General features: G+C 39.6%; 2 protein-coding genes across 4 annotated transcripts in view; one reads left to right on the top strand and one right to left on the bottom strand.

Annotated features, from left to right (window-relative positions):
- Positions 1-14,159, top strand: part of Lancl2 (LanC like glutathione S-transferase 2) — a 79,700-nt gene extending 65,541 nt beyond the window's left edge. The window contains exons 7-10 of one of the 3 annotated variants that reach the window (XM_055612955.1): positions 5,043-5,219; positions 7,706-7,778; positions 11,807-11,905; positions 14,071-14,159. In XM_055612955.1, the coding sequence (XP_055468930.1) occupies positions 5,043-5,219; positions 7,706-7,778; positions 11,807-11,901 (345 nt within the window). In that variant the 3' untranslated portion in view covers positions 11,902-11,905; positions 14,071-14,159. Of the gene's footprint in view, positions 1-5,042; positions 5,220-7,705; positions 7,779-11,806; positions 14,034-14,070 lie in introns of those variants that run through there. The other 2 variants (XM_055612954.1, XM_055612953.1) reach the window with 2 other exon arrangements.
- A 4,571-nt stretch (positions 14,160-18,730) lies between these two features.
- Vopp1 (VOPP1 WW domain binding protein) overlaps positions 18,731-24,172 on the bottom strand; it is a 72,947-nt gene continuing 67,505 nt past the window's right edge. Inside the window, exon 5 of the mRNA XM_055612996.1 lies at positions 18,731-21,075. Coding sequence (XP_055468971.1) covers positions 20,885-21,075 — 191 coding nt within the window. The 3' untranslated portion in view covers positions 18,731-20,884. The remainder of the gene's footprint in view (positions 21,076-24,172) is intronic.

Genomic DNA, 24,172 nt, shown 5'->3' with positions numbered 1-24,172 from the left:
GATAGATAGATAGATAGATAGATAGATAGATAGATAGATAGATAGATAGATAGATAGATAGAATTCTATACTAGTGTATAGATAGTCTAGTATATGTCTCATGGACTCTTCCCCTCTCAAGGCCTTAACAAAGAGACTCCCTGCCCTGTGTTGCATTGACATTTAGTGCTGTTTCTTTCTTTGTTTTTCAAGATAGAGTTTCTCTCTGTAGCCTTGGCTGACTTGGACTTGCTTTGTAGACAAGGCCTCTTTGAGTGCTGGGATTACAAACATATGCCACCATATGTATTTGTATTTCTTTTTGCTCTACTTACTCTTGTTCACTGTACAGCTGCATAACAGATTATTAATAATGATCATATCACAGAGTCAATATTATGCTGTCTTCAATTGACTCTGACACAAATTGTCTATTACTTAGAGATTCAGCCACAGGTAAGTTTTTAAGATAAGGGCAGAAAACAGGCAGCTTCTTTACCAAAATGCCATATGAATGGCCAGCTAAGTAGGAAACAAATATATACACATTTCCTAATGTATACATATAGATGAATAGGGATGTATATATAGGCATAATGTATGCATATGTATACTAGGTACCTATTATATATATATATACATATATATGTATATATACATATATATGTATATATATATATACATAATAGATACACGGATGATAGATTATAGACGGATGGATTAGATGATAGATAAACAGACAGACAGGTAATAAGAGATGTACTAGTATGCATCAAGCCCAGTTGCTGTTAACGTTCTTGCTTTCTTCTTGGGACCGCTTGAGCCTACAATTCACAGCCTTTCAGTCTTCTGGTAGGATGGCCTGTTAAGCCTTGCTAACAGAATTCAACCCCTTTTCTAGTTCAAAGTCACAAAGATTTCACCATTCCTAACATAAATGAGGAAATCTCACAAGGCCCTGAATGAGGAAATTTCAGTTTGGATCCAGTCCAAAGCAGTCATCCCTAAATACGTATCTATGAGCAATACTAAATGATCTGAACAGATTACATGTGTGTGTGTTTGTGTGTAAAACAATAATTATTTAGAGTCTATGAATTTGAGAAGGCATGGGGAGGTACATGGAAGGAGTGAGAAGAGGGAGAAATGATGTAAATACTGCACACACATATGAAATTCTCAAAAACACTTCTTAAAAAAGGCATTTAAAAATTAGCTGATATTTTGATAGGGCAGTCGTTTTATGTAACTTGATCTTTATTGCAGCTTTCAGTATCCATTATTCTTTAAATTTAGTGTTTTGACATGAGGAGTTTCTTCTCTGGTTCTGTCTCTTTGGTGTTTCATATGCTTCTTTGACCTTGATGATCATCTCTTTCTTTGGATTAGGGAAGTGTGGTGGTTTGAATAGGTTTGGCCCCCAAAGACTCAAGTGTTTGAATGCTTGGCCATAGGGAGTGGCATTATTAGGAGGTGTGGCCTTGTTGGCGTGAGTGTGGTCTTGGAGGAAGTATGTCACTATGGAGGCAGGCATTATATATGTTCAAGCTATGCCCAGTCCTGCAGTCTCCTGCTGCTGCCTGTGGATCAAGGTGGAGAACTCTCAGCTCCTCCAGCATCATGTCTGCCTGCACACTGCCATGCTTTCTGCCATATTAATAATAGACTAAACCTCTGAAACTGTAAGCCAACCCCTAAATGTTCTCCATTATAAGAGTTGCTGTGGTCATGCTGTTTCTTCACAGCAATAAAACCCTAATTAAAAGAGCAAGCTTTCCTGTATAATTTTGTGGAAAGTATTTTCTATGCCTTTGGCCTGGATTTCTTCTCTTTCTTCTGTACTTATTATGTGCAGGTTCATTTTGGTTGTTTGTTTGTTTTAATAGTGTTTCAGTTCCTTCATGTTATGTTAAATTTTTTGTTTTTGTGCTTTTTTTGTTTCTTTTTTTCTATTGGATTTAGGATTTTCTTTAACTCAGAGGTCCAATTCCTCCACTTTGCCTTCAAAACCTGATATTCTGTCTTCAACTTGATCCAATCTATGGAAGGGGCTGTCCTCTGAGTTATTAATTTTAGGTTTTCTTCAGAGATTCTCTTTGTTATATTTTCATATCTTACATTGTTTTCACTGCTCCTCTTACTGTTTCACAGTCTTTATTCTGGTATTTTTTCATACTTCCTTTGAGTCCCTTGTTCATGTGCATTGTTGCTGTTTTTAAGTCATTGTTTTGTATATCATCTGAGTTGCTTTCTTTAGGGGCTATGACTATGAAAGTACTACTTTTTTGTGATGATATATTCTTTTGGCTTTTCATGTGGCTTGTGGTATTGAAATGGGACCTAGACACCCAGAGTTAGGCTGTTGAAAATGTTTTTTTAGCATGGAAATTGTGTCTCTCCTTTGTTGACTCTGTTTGGATTTCCATTTCCAATGACCCCCAACTTGCTGGATTGTCTTTAGCTGAATGAAGTTTAGGTTCAGTCTGGAAACAGTTTGGTGCTGATGCTCAAATTGGGTATCAGAAGTAGTCTGAGCTTATTAGTTCAGGTTAGCTGAACTTTCTAAGCCCAGTAGTAGACCTTCTAGTTGAAAATCTTTTAACTTTAGGTAGAAATCTTTAGTAGTCTGTGGGAGTTGCTCAGGACTTCACAGAGAGCAGTGGAGCATGAAGTTGGCAGTAGGAGTCTTGGGTCCATATGTGGAGAGGGAGCCCTGAGAAGGGGCCAGAGGGAAGCTGTAGGGCAAGTGGTTCCCAGGGAGCCCATGTAGGATTTGAGGGTACCTGGAGAGTGGAGGCTTTGTATACGACACCAGGCCCTCAGGCGTGATGCAGATAGCAGGAGAAGTTGATGTCGAGTCCCTAGGGTCCTTACCTAGAGAGGGGTTTCAAGATGACAAACTGTAGGAATAGGTGGAGTTAGCAGCACAAGTCTATGGTACCTTATCTGCCAGGAAGGGTTGAATTGGTAGTCCTCTTCAACTTGGTGAATTCATAAATTTACATCCTTCACCATACTTTGTAAATGTTTAGTCATTATTTACACTATAAGTCTCTGGGATTTTTATTTCAAATTTCTTCTTCTTTTCTGTAATTCATATTGGATACTTTTTGTTTATCCATCTTTACACTCACCAGTGATTGATTTTGATATGTTCACTCTTCTCTTAGCAATGTAGTACATTTTATATTACCCATTGATTATTTCTGTGGTTATAGAGAATTTATTCCATTGATATATGCAAGTTGATTCTGAATCCTGTCATATTGCTGAATTTGTTTGTTTTTGGAATTTTCTCTTAAGAAATTTGAAATCTCTAATGTATATATCCTGTCAAGTAGGAATATTTTGACTTGTTTTTGTATTTGTATCCCTTTAATTTCACTCTTATGTGTTCCAGCTAGTGTATGGAGCACAGTATTGAAAATGAATGGGGATGGTAGACATCCCTGTCTTGTTTCTGATGTCAGTGGTATTGCCTCAAGCTTTTCTCCATTTAGGATGATGGTGGCTGTGAGTTTCTCATATATAGCTTTTATTATATTGAGGTATATTCCCGATAGTCCTGTGTTATCTAGGAGTTTTATCATGGAATCATGCTGAATTTTGTCAGAAGTCTTTCCTATATCTATTGAGATGATAATGTGATTTTTATGGTTTAAGTCAATTTATGTTGTCTATTATATTTACTGACTTGTATATGCTGAATCATCTTGGATTTCAAGGATAAAGCCAATTTGCTCATGATGGGTAATCTTTTTGATGTGTGTCTTTATTGCAAGTATTTTGTTTTTATTCTTGTGTCTTTTTTTAATATTTTTATTATTATTATTAATTATACTTTATTCATTTTGTACCCCCCATAAGCCCCTCCCTCCTCCCTTCCCGATCCCACACTTCCTCCCCTTTCTGCATGCATGCCCCTCCCCAAGTCCACTGATAGGGGAGGTCTTCCTCTCCTTCTTTCTGATCTTAGACTATCAGTTCTCATCAGAAGTGGCTGCATTGTCATCTTCTGTGGCCTGGTAAGGCTGCTCCCCCCTCAGGGGGAGGTGATCAAAGAGCAGGCCAATCAGATTATGTCAGAGACAGTCCCTCTTCCCATTACTATGTAACCCACTTGGAAACTGAACTGCCATGGGCTACATCTGTGCAGGGGTTCTAGGTTATCTCCATGAATAGTCCTTGGTTGGAGTATGAGTCTCTGGGAAGTTCCCTGTGTTCAAATTTTCTTGTTCTGTTGCTCTCCTTGTGGAGTTCCTGTCCTCTCCAGCTCTTGCTGTTTCCCACTTCTTACATAGCTCCTTTACGTTTTCAAAAAAAGAAATCTATGATTGTTTCTTTAAATTCTGTGTCCTGTGGTTCAACTAGGTAGTTTTCTTTTCTTTTTTTTTAGGTAGTTTTCTTTGGTAAACATAACTACAGGACTGGTAGGTTTTGGAGAGAAGATACTGGTATGACCTTTCGTATTGTTTGGATTTTTGCAACAAGATCTGGGTTTTGGGCCTCTTTTGTTAGTTCTGTGTCTGGTATGGACAGGGCAAGTAGGAGTACAGAGAGAATGCGGGAGTGGGTTCGGGCCTGAAGTTGGAAATAACTCAGAATGAAGTCAGGTGAACAGGGTAGACTGGGCTAGTGTGCAGGATGTGTGTCCTGGCCCAAGCCTAGAGTGTAGTGTAGATCTGGCTGGGTGGCAAAGTTCTATGCATTATGCATTATGCTAGGGGCCTGTAAGTTCGGGGGCAGGCAGAGTAGGTCCTGGCAGCAGCTTCGAGATTGTTGCCACACAGGCACAAGTGGCCAGAGTAGGCCTGGACAATGGGTGTAGGACCATGGCTAGATGTGGCAGTTAGCAGCCTGTGTGGAGGGGAGACTCACTGGGATAGACTCTAAAGGAAAATGATGTTCAGGATCTGCCTATTGCAGAGGTTCTTGTGTTTGTTTAACCCTGATGTCATATCAGTTTTCATAATGTTGTATGTTTTTCTAATCAGTGGGAAAGGATTTTTCTGACTCTTGTTCAAAACATTTTGCTGACACCGTTTTGCTTTCATACTCTCCAGGTATTTAAGGAGGAAAAATACTTGAAAGAGGCCATGGAGTGCAGTGATGTTATTTGGCAGCGAGGTCTGCTCCGGAAAGGCTACGGAATCTGCCATGGAACATCTGGAAATGGTTATTCCTTTTTGTCCCTTTACCACCTGACCCAAGATAAGAAGTACCTCTATCGAGCTTGTAAGGTAAGGACAATTCTATCCACCAAGCTCTACACTTCCCAGAACAGAGCCCATAAGCACAACTCCTCTTCCTTCTTTGAACCTCTGCTTCCCAGTAGTTTTATTTGTTTCTTCTGGCATAGCTTCGGCCCTTTGTGTCTGTCTATGAGATGAAGGTACCAAACATAGAGGTTACTCCAGAGAGTACAAGTTCTGGAATCATACTACCCGGTCATAATTACAGCGTTTTGTATAAACATTTTTTCTTTGTTTGAGAAAATGTTTGAGCTTACACAGATGGGCCTTGGTTTTGCTATTGAGGAGGATGACTATTCTGATCTTCCTGCTACACCTTCCAAGTTCTAGGGTAACAGATCTTTGACATTGCATCTGGTTTATATAAAATTATTATTATCATAAAGTAGATTTATTTTTCAAGCCTCCATTTCTTTATTTGAAAAAATGGGAAGAAAATGACCATCCACCAAGGATGTTTCAAGAATTAATTGATACAACATTCAGACTGTTTACAGTTGTTCCTAGTTAAACTGCGTGTCAAACCTACCCTCCTTTCTCCAAGTTTCTGTAGTGCTGCATGCCTTGACCCCTTGCCTGTTTCTCTACCTCCTCATCTCACCTTATACCACTTTCAGACATACCATGCTACACAGCAATGCTCTTCCCTCTCAATGGAATGGAGTCTAAACTGTTATCTATTTCCTTCACCAAAAATGTACTTCCCCCTGGAATTTTCATAACAATTCTGCCATTTCAGTGTTAAGTTTAACTGTTACATTCTTCAGGGTTTTTAGGGCTGCCAGTGGATACTAAGGTGCAGAGTCAGGAAATATCTTAGTGTATCTTGGAGAGGGAGTACTTCAGTTCTGTGGGATGCTATAGGAGGAGGTGTTAAGACTTGAATTCTGACATGTACAGAGCACTTCTCAACCTTGATTACACCTGAGAACCATTGTGACCCACTCTCGACCATATTAATAAAGAACCCATCTTATGAGTGATTTTCAGGACCTAAAGATGAATTTTAATAATCAGCCAGACCGAACACCGATGTGGAAAATGGAGGGTCCATGTTAAGACTCTTTAGAAAAATCACAGTGTATCTGGTGGGGAAGAATCAGGAAGAACTTGAGTTCTTCAACATTGATGTTTTTGAATTATTAGCAGAGAAGTGATGAGTCACATACCAAGGCAATGTCTGTGATGCAAAACAGAAGCCATTCGCTTACTTAGGATATAAAACCCATAGAGTAGAGACCTAAGGTCTGGGGTATTTCCATAATGGAGAATTGTTCCAGCAACAGCTTGTAAGACTGTAGCGGTGGGAACACCAAGGCAAAGAAGCATGCTGAAGATGTTCTCCATTAAGTAACCTAGGCCAGGGGGAGACAGTGCCCAAGTGTGAGGGCGAGTTCAGAGACAGGGATTTTTATTCAGATGGAGCAGGTGCTTGGAAGTAACAAGCTTCTGTTGAGTTATTGTGTATTTCTTCACCAGGTGTCCCTACAGAGTTTTATGGTAGCAGGAGGCAACTTCCTGAACAGAACACCAACAGCACAGGCTCTAAGAGCAACAATCAATAAATGGGACCTCATGAAACTGAAAAGCTTCTGTAAAGCAAAGGACACTGTCGTTAGAACAAAACAATAGCCTACAGATTGGGAAAGGATCTTCACCAACCTTATATCTGACAGAGGGCTAATATCCAGAGTATGTAAAGAACTTAAGAAGTTAAACACCAGCAAATCAAATAATCCAATTAAAAATGGGAGACAGAGCTAAAAACAGAATTCTCAATAGAGAAATATAGAATGGCAGAGAAACACTTAAAGAAATGTTCAGCATCCTTAGTTATCAAGGAGATGCAAATCAAAACGACCCCTCAGTGGGGTCAAAAACTCAAGTGACAACACATGCTGGAGAAGATGTGGAGAAAGGGGAACCTCCTCCACTGCTGGTGGGAATGTAAACTTGTACAACCACTTTGGAAATCAATCTGGCTTTCTCAGAAAATTAGGAATAGTGCTCAAGATCCCACTATACCACTCCTAGGCATATATCCAAAAGATGTTCAAGTATACAACAAGGACTTTTGCGCAACCATGTTCGTAGCAGCTCTATTCGTAATAGCCAGAAGCTGGAAACAACCTAGATGTCCCTCAATGGAGGAATGGATACTTAAATTGTAGTACATTTACACAATGGAATACTACTCAGCTATTAAAAACAAGAAAATCATGAATTTTGCGAGCAAATGATGGGAACTAGAAAAGATCATCTTGAGTGTGGTAACCCGGAAACAAAAAGACATACATGGTATATACTCACTCATAAGTGCTTATTAGACATGTAATATAGGATATTAAATATACTAAAATCTATACTCCTAAAGAAGCTAGGAAGACCCTTCTTCAATTCTTACAAATTCATTAAAGTATCCTATTCATTGCCTCTTAAATTCTATCCTTAAAAATATATGTCTTTCTTTTCAGTTTGCAGAGTGGTGTTTAGATTATGGAGCACATGGGTGCCGTATTCCTGACAGACCCTATTCTCTCTTTGAAGGTAGGAGTATAAAAAATAAAATAAAACTGTACATTTAAGTATTTGGGATAGTGAAATTGGTTCCACTGTTCTGAGGACTAGTACATTTGAGGTTGCTTGAGGAAAACTTCAGAACTATAATAAAATGATAGCAAGCCTTTTTTTATCTTGGTATATTTTGCTCCTGCAAGTGTCACCAAAAATTTTAGAACTTCCATGAAATATATATGCAGACAAAGCCTGTAAGGCTTAGTGGATGGGGAGAGATGTTAAGTTTACTCTTCTGGTACTTCCTCTGTAATGTTATATATATTATATATGTTATGTGTGTAATATACAGTTCATAGGAGACTTAAGTAGTTATTTAAATATACTTAATTCTTTAAATTATATAAAGAATTACTAGCAACTAACATTAATGGAAAGTAGTAATTGTATGTTAATAATTAGAAAAATAAGAGTGAATTTTGAAAACAGTTCAGTACTTTTACTGATGCCAATACAAGGCCGTTGGTAAAATCAACTATAGTTAAGTCTGCCCAGGTTAATAAATATAATATATAAGGATATAATATTATTAATATACTGTTATAATTGTAATTGAAGTCCTAGAGAGAAAGAGACAGAGAGAGAAAAAGAGAGAGAGAAGAGAGATTGTTCTTGTTTTTTATTTATTTGATTTTTAGAGATATGGTCCCTTTATATAATCCTGGCTGTCCCACACCTTGCTATGTAGATTAGGCTGGCCTCAAACTCACAGAGATCTGCCTGCCTCTGCCTCCTGTGTACTGAAATTAAAAACATGCACCAGCACACTTGGACTCTCAGATATTTTGTGTGTGTCTGTTGTGTGTGTTTGTGCGTGTGCACATTTGCTAACTTATAACCACAGTGCAAAAGCTTCATATTGTTAGGATGAATTGATAATAACTTTATCATCACGTTTTTAACTATGTCCCAAAATAAACTTCAGAAGCAATAAATAATTGATTCATTTCATATCAGGTAGATAGGCAGGAGATTTTTATCAGTGCCTTGTCTGTATCAGTTGAAGTCATAAGGAAAAATTATTTCTCAGCATAAAACCTTTAGTTGTTCATGTTATAAAACTATGTGGCAGGATAGGCGACTCAGTTTTCATGTGGGTCCAGGGAGCAGGTGCTGTCTTGGACATGGACTCTGGTGCCTGCTCTTTGATTGCTTCCTCCTGGTCAGGTGGTCTTGCCAGACCACAAAGGAAGAGGATGCAGGCAGTCCTAATGACACTTAAAAGGCTGGGATCAGATGGTAGGAGAGGAGGACCTTCCCCTTTCTGAGGACTAGGGAAGGGGGAGGGGGAAGGAAGGAGGCGAGGGTGGACCAGGAGGAAGTCAGGGAGGGGGCCACAATTAGGATATAAAGTGAATAAATTATAAAAAAGAAATTTAAATTTAAAAAGTAAATTCCATCCATTCCTCCCCCCTCAAATGTGGCAGACATGGTGGTCCTTGCCTGTGATCTCATCACCCTGTTGGCTAAAGCATTAGAATATGAATATGAATCTGCCCTGGACTCTGTATTGAGGCCCTGATGCAGAAAATAATAAATATGAGATGAATTTATATCAGATAACAGGAGTTAACATCTAACCTCTAAAGTGGAGGCCACAGAGGCTTTATACATTCAAGTTTAAAATAGCAAGTTTAAATACCCATTGGGTCAAAATTCCACTTTTGAACCTAATGGCTCCCTATGGCTAGAAGTCAGCAGGTCATGTTTGCCCTTTGCCTCACCAATGCATAGCAGATAGAAGTGGCAATAACTTCTAACCAAATGCTAATGTAGGAGTTCAACAGAGCTCCTACTGAAAGGGAGGACTGGGCTTTACCTGTGTCCTCCTGGAGCATCCCTCTGCCAAAGGCAGCATTCTATGGGATAGGCACCTGCCTATGAAACCCAGAATGGGCTCTTCTAAGGCTTCTCTAGGGTCCTCTCAAAGGCAATAAGGGTCACTTTCTGTTTCTAATGAGTTCTAATAGGTTCATGATTTTTTTTTTTAATTCTTTAAAATAAGTTTCTGCAACCCTTTCATCAAATAAAAACTTGTAGGGAAAGCTTGGACTAACTCAAATTTTCTTCAGTAGCAAAATAAAGAAACAGCTTCCTACACAGTACTCAGCAAGAAGGGCAGATGACTAACTGCAGGAACGTAACTAAGAGAAGAACCCAGACCCCTGTGGCTGTGTAAGGGTTCCATCCTGGTCAAGTTCTGAAAGAGACAAAACTCATCTATGGCAGTTATCCTAATGATGGAGTAGAGGCAAGGACACATGGAACCACTCTGGGGTTATAGTTCCAGAGTGTGATAAAGTTTGTTTTATACATGTTGTATAGTTGTCAAAATTCAAAAAAGAACACTTAGGATTTGTGTATTTGTGTGTGAATTTTGTGGCAGAAGAAAACTAGGCAAACTGAAGCTGTGAGGGGGAGACACAGGAGGACAAGAAGCTATCACCCATACGGTTTTCTTGTCAGTCAGTTTAAAAAAAAACTGCTTTTTAATCAGTGCCCTACTTTGGGGAAGGGGTGACACAAAAAATTACACTTATTTGAAAATTACTTTCTTAGAAGGTAAAGAAGATATAAAATTGGATGAAGACTATAAAAGCTCTTGAAAGGAAAGTTTCATTTATTGACATACAGTTGGCACTGTTCTTATTAAATTCCCCAGAGGCTTTTAGTTGCTTATTTAATCATATATGCTGATTATGGTACTGTTGGGGGTTGGTGTGATGCTTGTATTTTGATGCTAATTACTGGCCCTCAAGATCTGGGTACTTCCTGGATACACATATCCTTGTTATGTAAACCTGCCTAAGACATTATTTTTGATGGGTTGGTTAAAAGGCCCAAAACTTGGGCTGGGAAGAATGGGATAGGCGTGGCTAAAGTTCCCAGGCTTTGGTTTCCAGAGAATCACAGGAAACAGAGGGACAGGAAGAGAAGAGAAAGGAGGACATCACGATGTATTACTGTGAAAACAAACAAACAAACAAACACATGGGCCAGGAGAAAGGACTCCAGGAATGGCATGAAAAGAAATAGCAAGATAAAAAATATAAGCACCTATTTATAAGATTAGGATGGAAGGTAGCCCAGATAGAAATGGTTAAGACAGATGGTGTAGGATTTGGGCTGGGAGGTTATTGAAATAGTGTAGGTGGAATTATCTGCCCAGTCCAAGGTGTTATAAGGCAATTATAAAATATAACAGGTATCTATGTCTTATTGATAAAGATAGCAGGTTGAATAATACCACTGTAACAATTATAGGGCTACTAAATGATATTATTTAGCCCAACACTATTTTTATCACCAACAACATGGTACTCAAGCCCTCACACCAGTTAGATAAGCACTGTGACACTGAGCCGAGATGAGATTTACATCCATAGATACTGCAGTATCATCTTAACATTTCAAATGCAAGAAAAGAAAGAATCCAAAAGTATAGAGTTGAGGAGATACCTCAGTAGGTAAATTTGCTCATCATACAAGAGAATCTGAATTTGAATTCCCAGAACCCAGATGTGTAGATGTATAGCTCAAGTGTATAATCTCAGCATTTTAAAGAGGAATTGGGAGGTGAGACAGGAGGAACCTCAAAAAGTTGCTAATCAGCTGTATTGTATGTATGCAATAGAAAACAATGGAGACCCGGTCTCAAACAAAGAGAAAGGCAAGGACTGATACTTGTAGTGGTCTGCTGACGTCTGTACTCAAACTGTGGCATGCATATACCTGAATTTACATACATACACATACACACACACACACACACACACACACACACACACACACACACACACACAGAGGCATATACATGCTCGCTCAATAGTAAAGAAAAAAATAGTATACTTTTCTGTTGGGCATTGTTTTTAACAATGTCACTTTTAATTGATGATGGTATTTTTCCTTATTACAGTCCCTAGCAGAGAAAGGGATTAAATGTCACTTTGTTTTATCTCCTAACCTGTGCGTTTCTAAATGATGCACATTTTGCTTTGCAGGTATGGCTGGTGCTGTTCACTTTCTCTCTGACATCTTGGTACCAGAGATGTCACGGTTTCCAGCATTTGAACTTGGCTTTTTGCAGAAGGCTTAAAAAGGTGCAAAAAGACAACTAACATACCCGTTGGACCAAAAGCCACCTGACTGATTAGTGCCTGATAGATAACCTACTGTAAATCCCAAAAGAGGAAGAAAGAAGGGCAGAAACCTTCACTAGCCCCTTTTGTTGCAAAGACCCCCAAGTTAGAGCATGAGTGATAGAAACCATGTCATTAGCATTCTTTGACAGTGTTTCCCTTAAGGGTGTGAAATATGAATTCTTCATCTCTAGGCTCCTCGTAGTGTGCATGTTTCTTGGTGCTTGTCTATAGGTGTAAATTGATTAACTAGAAAAGCCACACTCGTCATACAAACTCTTTGCTGAGCATGTGTGAGTGTTTAAGGCGCCAGCCACACATTTTGTATATAGTATATATAAAATAGGTGTCATCTCTATCAACAAAGAAGCAGCTGTGTGATGTCTGTCTTAAACATCAGCTAGCAAATGTAGATATCTTGTGAGAATACTGTGTTAGCATTTTTCCATGGGCACTTTTCCAAAAAGCTTCCCAAACCAGAAGAAAAATGGGCAAGTCAGCATGCATTTCAGAGCTCAGGAAGACATAGTTGATACTGCTTCCCTCTTTGTATCTTGTGGTCAATACAAATAATGACTAAATGTTAGGAAATTTCAGACGTTTACCCAGATACATATTATGAAAACAGACTCTATCTTACTGCTACTGGAATAGCTTATTACTATATAAAGCAGAGTAGTTACAATGCCAAGTGGATCCATCCATATCCCTTTAAAAGTTTAATTCACATTTTGGCAAATTGTTAAAAATATGAATTTTAAATTAATACATTACTTATTTTTCATCCAGCTTGGGGTGATAGATTCTAGGCTGAATTTATACATATAAGGATATAATAAATTTTAAAATTATTTTAAGGGCATTAAGTTTGATTCACATACTGTAATGCTGTTACATAAATTTCAGAGTTTGGTTGTTGTTTGTGGCACAAGTGGGCTAGATTTCCTAAGCATGTTTTGTTTTGGAGGTAACATGTTATAAATGAAAGCAGGATTGTATAATAGTCTGGACTTCAGTACTTCTTAAGTGTTAGCCCTAGTTTCTACTTCTTTTATAAAGTTGGAACAGTGGTGACAGTCTCAAAGAGAAGGCTTCTTCATGCCTGTACCATTTTGAGTGTGGAACCTTGCTTATGGGGCTGGTACCCGAAACAACTGGCCTTCAGTTTCCAGATGATGCCTCCTAGGTCTCTTCATTGCAGTTACTCTTGGTTATATGTCATGACCCTTCTCTTTCGCCTTGGGCTGATTACTACTGTGTGTATAATTCTCAAGATCATCTTTAACTCACCTCCTGAACTGGATAATGGGCTTCTCAGGGCTGTCCAATACCCACTACTTGAAGGCAGGGCAAACCATCACAAATAGGCTAGGGGAAACTGTTCTGCAGAATACCCCATGTATTGTCTAGTCTCATTCAAACAATATCTTTTTCATCCTCTTACCCGTATCGTAAAAAATAATACAGCAGAGCTTATCTTTGAGATCTTGCTTGTTTACTTTCTTGAAAGAAGCTTCTGGGGCTGTCTTATAAGCCATTTTCTGCAAAATGGTGGAGTTTGTAGGGCCCCGCTATTGGCCAAGGGCCTTCAGAGCAGCAGTAGCAGGGTGTGTCTCTCCAGTATGTTTACTCATACATGTTTGACATATAATAGTATCTTTCTGATGAACATGCTGAGGAAAAAATAAAACACCCAAAGAATAAATGGAGAACATTTTGTTTACAGATTTCCCTTTTAAGAGAGGTGGGTTGATGCCTTCCGACCTATCACTATGTATCAACGGATCCTTCTTTGAATCTTCAACATGTAGCTGCCATGCTACAAAGGCTGCAGCCCCATGCCATGAGTGAAGGAGGACTGAGGGTTCACATATGGCCATTTAAGAGTTATAAATGTTTGAAATCAAATTTAGGAGCATCTTTTGTTTCTTGAGCTTGTTTTATGTTAACAACTGTCTTCTAAATGTGTTGAAAAGTTTAACGTATATACACCCAGAATATCATTTTGAAATCTGGAATGACAAGTTAATGTCCACAAAAATTTGGTGTTCTTTGGTTTTGTCAATTAAAGACAGTTTTGTGGTGATGACTTATGGAGCCTTCATATTTTCTCATTTCTGTTTCAGGTCAACAGTGTGAAAGTGGGCAGTCCTATGAATCTTGGTCTTTATCTCTTGGTTACAGTCTAGCATCTGATGAGATGATGAAATGATGAGAATAGGCATGTGGCAATACCAACAATTTCAGTCCTACTTATGAGAAAGACAAATGTTTCTCAAAGCCCTTAGAGTAGAGTTCCATCAATGTTTCAATAACCAGAATTTATCATATTACCTTCATTTACCATAAAGAAGACTGAGAAGTTAAAATATGTGGCTTTTCCTGATTATTTAAAAGGCAAGAATGGGGTAAGAAGAGAGGGATTAGATATACCAAGTAGCCAAATAGTTCTTCCTTATGACTCAAATAAGGAAGCATTTAAGAATGGTAGTATATATCAGGTATATAGCATATATAGTATATAGCAGGTAGTATATAGTGCTGCTTTAACTGAGTTGTTTATGAGTGTCTTAGTTACTGTTCTATTGCTGTGACAGATCAGCCAAGGATAAAAGAAAACATTTAATTTGGGGCTCATGGTTCTAAGACTTTAGAGTCCATGACCATCATGGCTGGGAGCATGAGAGCAAGCAGGCAGGCATAGTACTCAAGTAGTAGGTGAGAACTTACATCCTGATCCAGACACAAGAAAGAGAGCTAACTGGGAATGTGGGCTTTTGACACTTCAAAGCCTACTGCTAGAGACACACCTCTTCTAACAAGGCCACACCTAATACTTCCCAAACAGTTCTACCAACTGGGTGCCAAACATTCAAGCCTATAGGGACCATTCTCATTCAAACCACCACAATCAGAAAGGCTTAAAGAATATGGTGAGGACTGTGATATTGCTTGGGTCTGAGGTTGGCTTTAATAAAGATTTTGTGGCATCTGCATGTCTTCAAAAACAAGGAGTGGATGCTCTCGGGCTGACCCTGGGACATTGATGCTTCCACCTGAAATGAAGTGACAGTGATTCGAGAGGAGAGTTGCCTGGAGCTTATGTTCAGAAGTGGACACTCTGGAGAACTATTTACTCATAATGTGTGCTTAATACTATATGTCTTATATGTATGTATTTTATACAGGTAATGCTACATTTCATATTCTCTCTTTAATACTTATAGGTTAGCCACTTTTCTATCACTATGCAAAATACTCAAACAATTTAAGAGAAAAAAAGTTCATTAGCTTCAGTTCATTAGCTTCAGAAGTTTTAGTGTGTGGTTGGCAGATCCCATTGCTATCAGCCTACGGTGAGGAAGATGTCATAAATAATCAGGAGCATGTTACAGAGCAAAGCTGGCAGCCAGGGAGTGGAGGGGGAGAATGACAAGATACTCCCACTAGGTGCTGCCACGCATAGTTTTTACCACCATCCAGTAGTCATTAATTATAAACCCATCAAGAGGAAATCCATTGATAAGGTTGGAGCCCCCAGGATCTAATTGCTCCTTGAATCCATCCATAACATATGGCCTCCGTAAAACATTTTAGATGTAAAACATGACACCTTTTCTGTGATAGCTTCATCTTGACAATCTTCGTTTGACAAGCTTTTGCAAGAAGATGGTGCCTGTAAGTTTTGAGAGATCCATGTAACAATGGAACAAAAAAAGGGGGGGGTTTCTTCACCTCTCTCATTGGCAATCATGTAGACTAAATCATTATACCCCATAATTACAATTCTCTTAATTCATTCAAAGTTATTTCTCACAATGTTATATTATTATGGCTTCAATGGTTTCCACATGTAATTGTGTATAAGTACACTATTTCTGAATATGTCAAAAGTCCCAAAATGAGTACTTTAATGTAGCAACTTATTTCTCATATTTTATTCTGAAGTGTAGATGTTCATAAAAAGAAGCCAGAGAATGGGAACAACCACAGTATTGCAATGAATGACAAGTGTTCAAAAGCTTTAAAGGGTGTCAGGGTTAAATATAGTAAAGTCAGGAGTACTGAAGAAAATACACAGGAATCTTTAAGGCTGGGCTATCCAAGTGTTGCCAAACATGTGGATAATGGTAAGAATGGTGAGAGCTGCTGAGGGTGGCAGCTGGGGTGTCAATGTAAATGACCAGACAGACAGACAGACACACGCACATGCACAGAGAAAGAGTTTGCCTGCTTGCTTTGAGGTGCTGGCCCAGCATGACCACTTGGTAATATGGTAGGCTCAGATCACTGGAACTCCTGGTACCTCTACTTCCTCCCATTGAAGAAGACCTCTGATCTAGCATCATTACAGTGTGGTAGAGATAATAGTGGAGAAAACTGTGTGGTGTGCTATGATCTGGGAGAAAAAACTGGGCAGTGGCGAGAGGAACTAGAAGACAACAGCTGCCTCACGCATATTCTACCATGCCCCAGAGCACCACAGAGGGCTTTCCAAGTATTGGCCACCATGTGGACAGAGGGCTGCAGGTAATACTGGTGAGAGGGGTCTTTTTTTTTCTAAGTGACAGAAAGTTCAGAATAAAGATTCCTGCTTTAGGTGGATCTCTGTGAGTTCAAGAACAGCCTAGTCTACAAAGTGAGTTCCAGGAGAGCCAGTGCTGCTGCTACCCAGAGAAAGCCTGTCTCCAACCAACCAACCAACCAACCAACCCCCCCCCAAACAAAACACAAACCCTTCAAAAAAAACAAACAATATTCAGAGCCACAATTATGTGGGTAGAGTGGAGGGAGGAGGCAGGTAGCATAACTCTATCTTCTCTGGTGTCAGGAAAAACATTTGCAGGACAGTGATAAGGGAAGAGAGTATAGGCTGCAGAGATGGCTCAGCTGTTAAAGTCTAGGCACACAACAAAAAATATAAGAGATTGGGGTTACTCTCTCCAGGTCCATGAGGTTCCACTTTGCACAGCATCTCCCCATTCGTTTGGATGGCAACTGTGCTAGTCAGCTTTACACTACTGTAACAATAGCAAAGAAAACCCAGTTTATTTTGGCCTCGGTTTCATCATCATCCAGGTTTCATCTCATGATCATGGGTTGGTTGTGGCTTTGGGCCTGTGATGAGGCACTAAATCATAGAAAGGCATGTGATGGAGCAGAACCATTCATTTCATAGCCATGGTATATATAGTATAAATTTCATCATTGGAAGCTGAATTGGAAGTCCCAATATCTACCACAAAAAAATGTGTCCTTAACAATCACACGACCTCCAACTAGGTCCTCCATCTTTAAGTTTTTACCACCTCATAATTCAAACCAGGTTTGGACCCAGAACACATGGGCATTGGGGGACATATATTTTAGATTCAAAGTATAGCAGTGGTCTAGAGACTGTGGGAAAGCTGTGAAAGCCCTAAGCTACACAGATTTTTAATAGAAACATTTATTAGCTTAAAGTCACTTCTTAAAATCAGGCAAAAATTTGAGTAGCCCACCTCCCAGAACCATGCAAAAATCTTACCACTCTTAGTAAGAAGCAAGCTTCTGTTCTACCCATGTTCCTGGAGTTTCTCCAGTTGGAGCCCACCAACGCTCCTGCAGGCTCTTCTTTCCTTTGCCACCCTGGGTGTGTTCTCTTCTGATTTCATCTATGTTCTCATCAGTCAATCTTACCAGCCTTCTTTTATTTCAGAGATTACTCCATATTTTTTTTCTTGCCATTTTTTGTGTTTTCACAGCTGTTATGGATATTTTGAAGCTCATTGGAATTTGGAAAGCACAGATGAAGGTGTGCATTAGATGACTATGTAAATTGTATAAATAAACCTTTGAAAATCATGTACTTCTATGAATTCTGCAGATGTACCATCAGATAAGCTATTTCGTAATAAGAACTGAATAAATCACTTTAATAAAAGGCCCAGTCACAGACTGAAGAATAAAGAGATGGGAAAAACAGAGTTTTTCTTAGCTCTGCCCCTGGAATGGCCTATCTTTAGATTTGGTCTTGAGCAAAAAGGCGTCTGATACCTCTAACTCTCCCCATTTCCCCCAGAGGATTATACAATTTATAAATTTGTAAAGTAGAAGATAACACAGAATTATGATGTATGATGCTTCTCAGAATATTCAATTAAGATAACATGGTCTGGCAATCACCCTAAAATAAACACTCTTAACGTAGGTCTACAGAGAAGGGACCAGACTTGTAAAACAAGTATCTTAAGAATATAAAACTTTGTCATTTACTAATTCATCCAAAATGTAGCTTAACTGTGGTAGCTAAATCAGTCATATCCAAACAGCACAATTTCCAAGCACACAGAATAGGACATTTGAGAGATGAGAGAGCTGCTTTAATGTCTAGCCTGTCTTGAACTCCTGAATTCATGGAGTCCTTTGGCCTCAGATCCCCGAACAGTGGAGACCACACCCAACTAGCACCACTCCCAACTCCAGAGTAGCACTTTAAAGTGCCAGCCAACTTACTGTAGAAGAACAGAGCCACATGCCTGCTAGAACACCAGCATTCCCTGTGAGGTAAACAATTCTGCTTCTCAACTTGCTTGTGGCAACTTTTTCCTATCCTGATTTTTCAAAAGATGTCATGAGACCAGATCATATATTCCTGGAAAACATTTAGCTTCCTGCTAAGTTAGTGCCTACCTACCCTTCTGTGCCTCCCATGTGAATTCATCATCTACTGTGCATAATTTCTCATAAAAACTTCATCTCCACCCCCTTCCTACTCCCCAGGGGGGAAAAAAACCACAGCAGATGACCAAATAATCCACTTTTATTTTTTTTTCATACATAGGAAACAGGACCCTATCAAAAGAGAACAAAGAAACATGAGCCAAGTGTTGCCAAGAAAGCATGCACAAGTCTGCTTCAGATCTGTCCCCACACACCTGCTCCATAGACCTTAGTATACATAAGTGGAGCTGCTGGAAGGGGTGAGCATTACTCACCAAACACAAGAAAGCAAGAATGCTGGGAAACACCCCCAGAAGTGCAATTTCGATATGCATTGCTAGTGTTTACAGCTGAAGGAATTCCAATGCAGGCTCAATGGCAAAATTTATCTTTTACAGACATTGGAATATAAAATTGCTGAACCCTATCAGTTTTTTTCAAAAGGATTTGCTATGAAAAAGATAAGATTTAGTTACAAACATCAAGTGCCTTGATTCATTCAGCTGTTTCCTGGCGCAATCCCAGGGGCAGCTCTGTGCTTCTTCATTTTAAAAAGGAACAGAGAGAGGAAATGTTTGGACATGTAGTCTTGACTGTAAACAGCAGATATTGTGCTTTGTTTTCTTATTTAAAACAAGGGCCCAAGCACGGGGAGGTGTACTGGGCCCAGGGGCAGGAAGCCAGAGACACAAGAGTGCTCAATCACTAGGGCAGTAGCATCTGTGTCCCCAAACTGTCTTAAAATATATTCATCCCTTCCCTGGAATTTCCTATAAAATTGTCTACCAAGTCCCCATGCGTTCTGTTCTTAAACTAAGCCCATGAAGCTACTGTCCTGATTCCTGAACCCGTTTCATATAAATACCCCAACGGAGAATGACACCATGCCTCTCCCATCTTATAGGTGGTAAAGAACACTCCATGTCCACTCAAAAGAGATGTTTGAATGCCCAATTCAACAAGTAATAATTTATCAAAAGGCTCTGACTAGTTCATTTAAATTGTCATTCCCTTTACTTGCAGCCCCACTTCCCATCATACTACATATAAATACTCTAAACACCTTAGCAATACCACCTTGCTCTTACTACACAAGGTTTCAATCTGGGTTTAAATACACATTAACATGACTGACTACACAAGGGAACAAAACTCCTCACTGTTAAAAACTCCCTCCACTACTTATAAATCTATTGGTGAGTTTTGATCCTCACCTGGGAAACAGCATCTCTAACTACATTTTCCTTCTCTACTTTTCATTATGTGGTCTGTGCAACTAAGCAGGTTTCCACTTTTCTATCCACAAACATCCCCTCTTCAGAGCTGGGCACATCTCTGCTTGGATCACATACAACCCTAGTTCTTATTCAGCAATGCTGTTCTTGCTTTCCTGGGCTGCTTTGGCTGTTCTCTCCCACATCAAGGGTCACTGTAACTACCTAGCCTAATGTGTGCCTCTGCTCACAAGTGGCCATGAAACCCATCACCAGAAGCAGCTAAGAGAAGGGGGTTAGAGCCCTCTGATCAGTGACCTGAAGGGTTCACACTCTCCATCTGATCTCAAAGGACAACAAATGCACATCTGAAGCCAAATCATGATTCATAAAATATGATGTTTCCATTTGGAGATAGTAGGGAGTTATTCCCCCTAACTTAAAGACTTTCCCTTCTTTAATCGTCTTTAGTTAACTGCAGATGTCCAGCTGGGATCTGACCCTCATCTTGCAGTGAAAGCAACATGTACCTGGGTCTTTCCTGTTCCTGCAGAGGAAAGCCTGTTTTCAAAAGGTGAGTGGAGACCGAACAGTGTCAACAGGCCTCCCTAGCACATCTCCACAGCTTCAATTAGGATAATGGGCTGGGACAGTAAATAGTGGCACTTGGAACTTCTTTGCCAACTGCTACATCATAGGAGTCTTATCTCGACCTTACTGTTCTATCTGCCTCCTGACACATAGGCTATACCTTCTTTTCCTCTAGCCTCTCTCCCAAGGGTCTACCTTGACCTCCCTAGGAATGTCAACCCTGGGGAACTGCTGCCACACTCTCTCAGAGAGCACAGACTACATCAGAAACAGAAGCAACAGAGGAGACAGTGTGGATTCAAATGTCCTCCACAAAAAACTTGAAAGAGAACTAGGCTTGCTTTGAAAATATCAAAGAGCAGTTTGCCCTTAGAGATGGGGAGGACACACAAAAGGGCCTGTCCAGCCCCTTTGCCTTCCATGTAGCATCTTGCTACTTGTCCTTCACCACCTGTTCGTAGGGGGGTGGGGGTGTGTTGCAGTAGGAAGGAGGGGGTGGGTAAGTTGTGCCTCCATGGGATGAACTGGGCTGGACCTGGAACGCCATTGCCATAGTATTGCCAACAGGATTCATCCCGGGTCCTCCAGGGTCAGTGTAATATGGCGGCCCCATTTGCTGCACTCCTGAAAGACAAATATCCACACGTGAGTGCAAAAGAGAAAAGCCCACCATCTGGCACATCTCAACCCCTTCTACCCCCATCATTCACTTCTGCCTCCATTATTCGCTGCATTACTGTCTGTCAGGAACAGAACATTTCTCAAGGCAGAAAAACACCTAAATTTGGCATCAAGCAAGAGAAACATGTGCTTTTACACTCAGAGGGCACAATTCCTCTGGAGAGACATGCTGCTGAAATATCCTGAATCTTCAGAGTGCAATAAAGTACAGGAGAATGAAAGGATGACAGAGTACCCTGCAGAGGTACAGGCATCCAGTACAAACTCCAGAAGCTGAAAACAAGGCAGCTAGCTCTGAGAAAGCTGGAAGCATGTGCTGGAAGTATGTGCTCAAGTCAAGGTGAGGAAGCCTGACTGGCTGGTGTCACTGTGCCCTGGCTGTAAGAAGATCCCTGAAAAACCCCAACTTTGTCTCTATTATAGTTGGTAACTACCTTAGGGTTTGGGAGGAAAGAATTTATTCATCTTATGCTTCCCTATCACAGTTCATCACCAAAGACAGTCAGGATAGGAACTCAAATAAGGCAGGAACCTGGAGGCAGGAACTGATGCAGAGGCCATGGAGGAGTGCTGCTTACTGGCGTGTTCCTCATGACATCCTCAGCCTAGTTTCTTACACAGTCCAGGACCACAAGCCCAGGGATGGCGCCACCCACAATGGGCTGGTCCCTCCCCCCCTACATCACTAATTAAGAAAAGCTTGCCTACAGCCAGATCTCATAGAGGCATTTTCTCAGTTGAAGCTCCTTCTGAAGATTCTAGCTTGTGTCAAGCTGATGGAAACTAGCCAGTACAGTAACTGAACATAAACATCTTTGGGGTCCAGAACTCTTTATAGGTAGCCAAATCTTCAGATGTTCAAGTTCTTTATATCAAGTTACACAGTAAATACCTACAAATATCTTTCTATACATATTAAAACAGCTCTAGATTATTCATGATTCTAAAGCAATATAAGAATTATACAAATGTCTGTTAATACTATATTGTTTATGAAATAATATGAAGAAAAAATATACATGTACAGAATGAACATAACATTTCTTCATATACTTCTGACTTGTGGTTGATTAAATATGCAGATATGAAACCCTTATATCTGGAGGACTGACTGAAGGCAAATGTGTGAAAGCTTTGAGTTACATCACTACGGTGTAAGCCATGTTATGAGCACGGGGTGCTTGGGGAACTCATTATGTGTACTTAGTATGAAACACTAGAGCTGATATAGTTGTAATCCTCTCTCCTCCACAAAATCAAGTGTTGGAAAGTTAATTAACAGCTGCATTCAGAGCACTGGGGAGTTGTAATTTTTAGCTCCAACTACATGCTCCTTTTGTTTCTTAACTTTCTGGTAAATACATAAAAGAAAGAAGTAGAGTGAGACTATTAACTATGAAAACAGGCAGTAAATGTTTCTCTGGAAAAATAAAGGTTTGAAATAAAATTTAGTAAGATCTTTTGATTTACTGTGGGTAGCCAAAGTGAGGCCAAACATTCCACTGATAAAAGGTTCATTGCTGTTAAAAAAGAGAAATGTGAGTGATTGTAATACATTCCTCTCTGGCAGTACTCAGATGCTATAGGGCATTCAAGGTGAACTGCACAGATAAAAGTGTGAATCTAATTTTGCAACGTGCTTACCACAGTGGTTCTGGTTTGGGTGATTAGAGAGGCATCAGTGCTGATACCGGGACAGCACTAGACACAAAGGACATGTGTCCTATATGTACTTTCTCTATCCAAGAGTGATGAATCCAGATGAAACCCAGTGAACATTAAAACCCAGTTTTAATGTTCTAAGTGATAATTTGTATTTTACTTTCTGATAGAGCACAAAGTTCAAAGTTAAAAGAATAAGATCCTTTCAGAGGACCCTCTACAGTAGACTCCCGTCCTGTTTCTCTCTTCCACAACTTCTGGTATCTATCCTGTTTGCCATTTTGAATGAGATTTAAGCATCCTCCCTAGGGTCCTCTTCAGTGTTTAGCTTCTTTAGGTCTGTAGATGGCTATCTATATTATATGGCTAATATCCGCTTATTAGTGAATAATATGAATACCATACCTGTCTTTCTGTTTCTGGGTTACCTCACTACCTCACCCGCTGTTCCATCCACTTGTCTGCAAATTTTATGATTTCCTTGTTTTTAATAGCTGAGTAGTATTCTGTTTTGTAGATATACCACAATTTCTGTATCCATTTCTCCATTGAGGGATATCTAGGTTGTTTCCAGATCCAAATGTTAGAGTGCTTGGGATCATTTGACAGCATATAATGTAAATGATGGGGAACAATTTTGCTTGTAAGCAGGGGTCTCTGAGAGGAGACTGACTCTTGGCTCTTAGACTAGTGGCAGGCAAAAAGTCTCTAGTGGGCTGCATCCAGCTGCTTTCCCTATGCTGTTCTCACTAAAAGTTTGAATACAGTAAGTTGATTCCTCTGTTTATTAATCTTAATGATCCTCTTGCTGAATGAAGAACTAGTCAGTGAAGGCTGGCAATTGCAAGTTACCCTAGTCTGAAGTTGTTAGGCTCTGTGAACATGCTATTGAAATATTTCATGTAATTGCTTTTGGAAAAATCACCAATATGGATGTCTATAGAGCCAGAATTTGGTCTGATGAATATGCTTATCATACAATTTATAAACATGCAAAACTTAAATATAAATAAAGAAAAACTACAATAAAACGAATAAGAGTCATACATGAATACAAAATGATGCCGAACTTGAGTGAAAGATTAAGGCTCCTAGGGTATTGATATGTAAAATACACATTCACATCTCTCTCTGTATCTTGAACAGCATGTCATCAGGAAAATGGAGGGTGGGCTACATTATCCCTTCATATTCAACTCTCCTACTTCTATATTCTACTTTAATCCATGACTGAAAACAAAATAAACACTGTGCTTCTTCACTGTATACACAATGAGTCTGAGAATAACATCTGTGAAATCACCAAGGCCTCCACTACAACGTATACTATACTATACTATACTATACTATACTATACTATACTATACTATACTATACT

This window comes from Psammomys obesus, unplaced genomic scaffold, assembly GCF_907164565.1.
Source record: "Psammomys obesus unplaced genomic scaffold, mPsaObe1.curated_primary_1811, whole genome shotgun sequence".
NCBI classification, from domain to species: Eukaryota; Metazoa; Chordata; class Mammalia; order Rodentia; family Muridae; genus Psammomys; species Psammomys obesus.
This window is presented reverse-complemented; position numbering and strand designations above follow the sequence as displayed.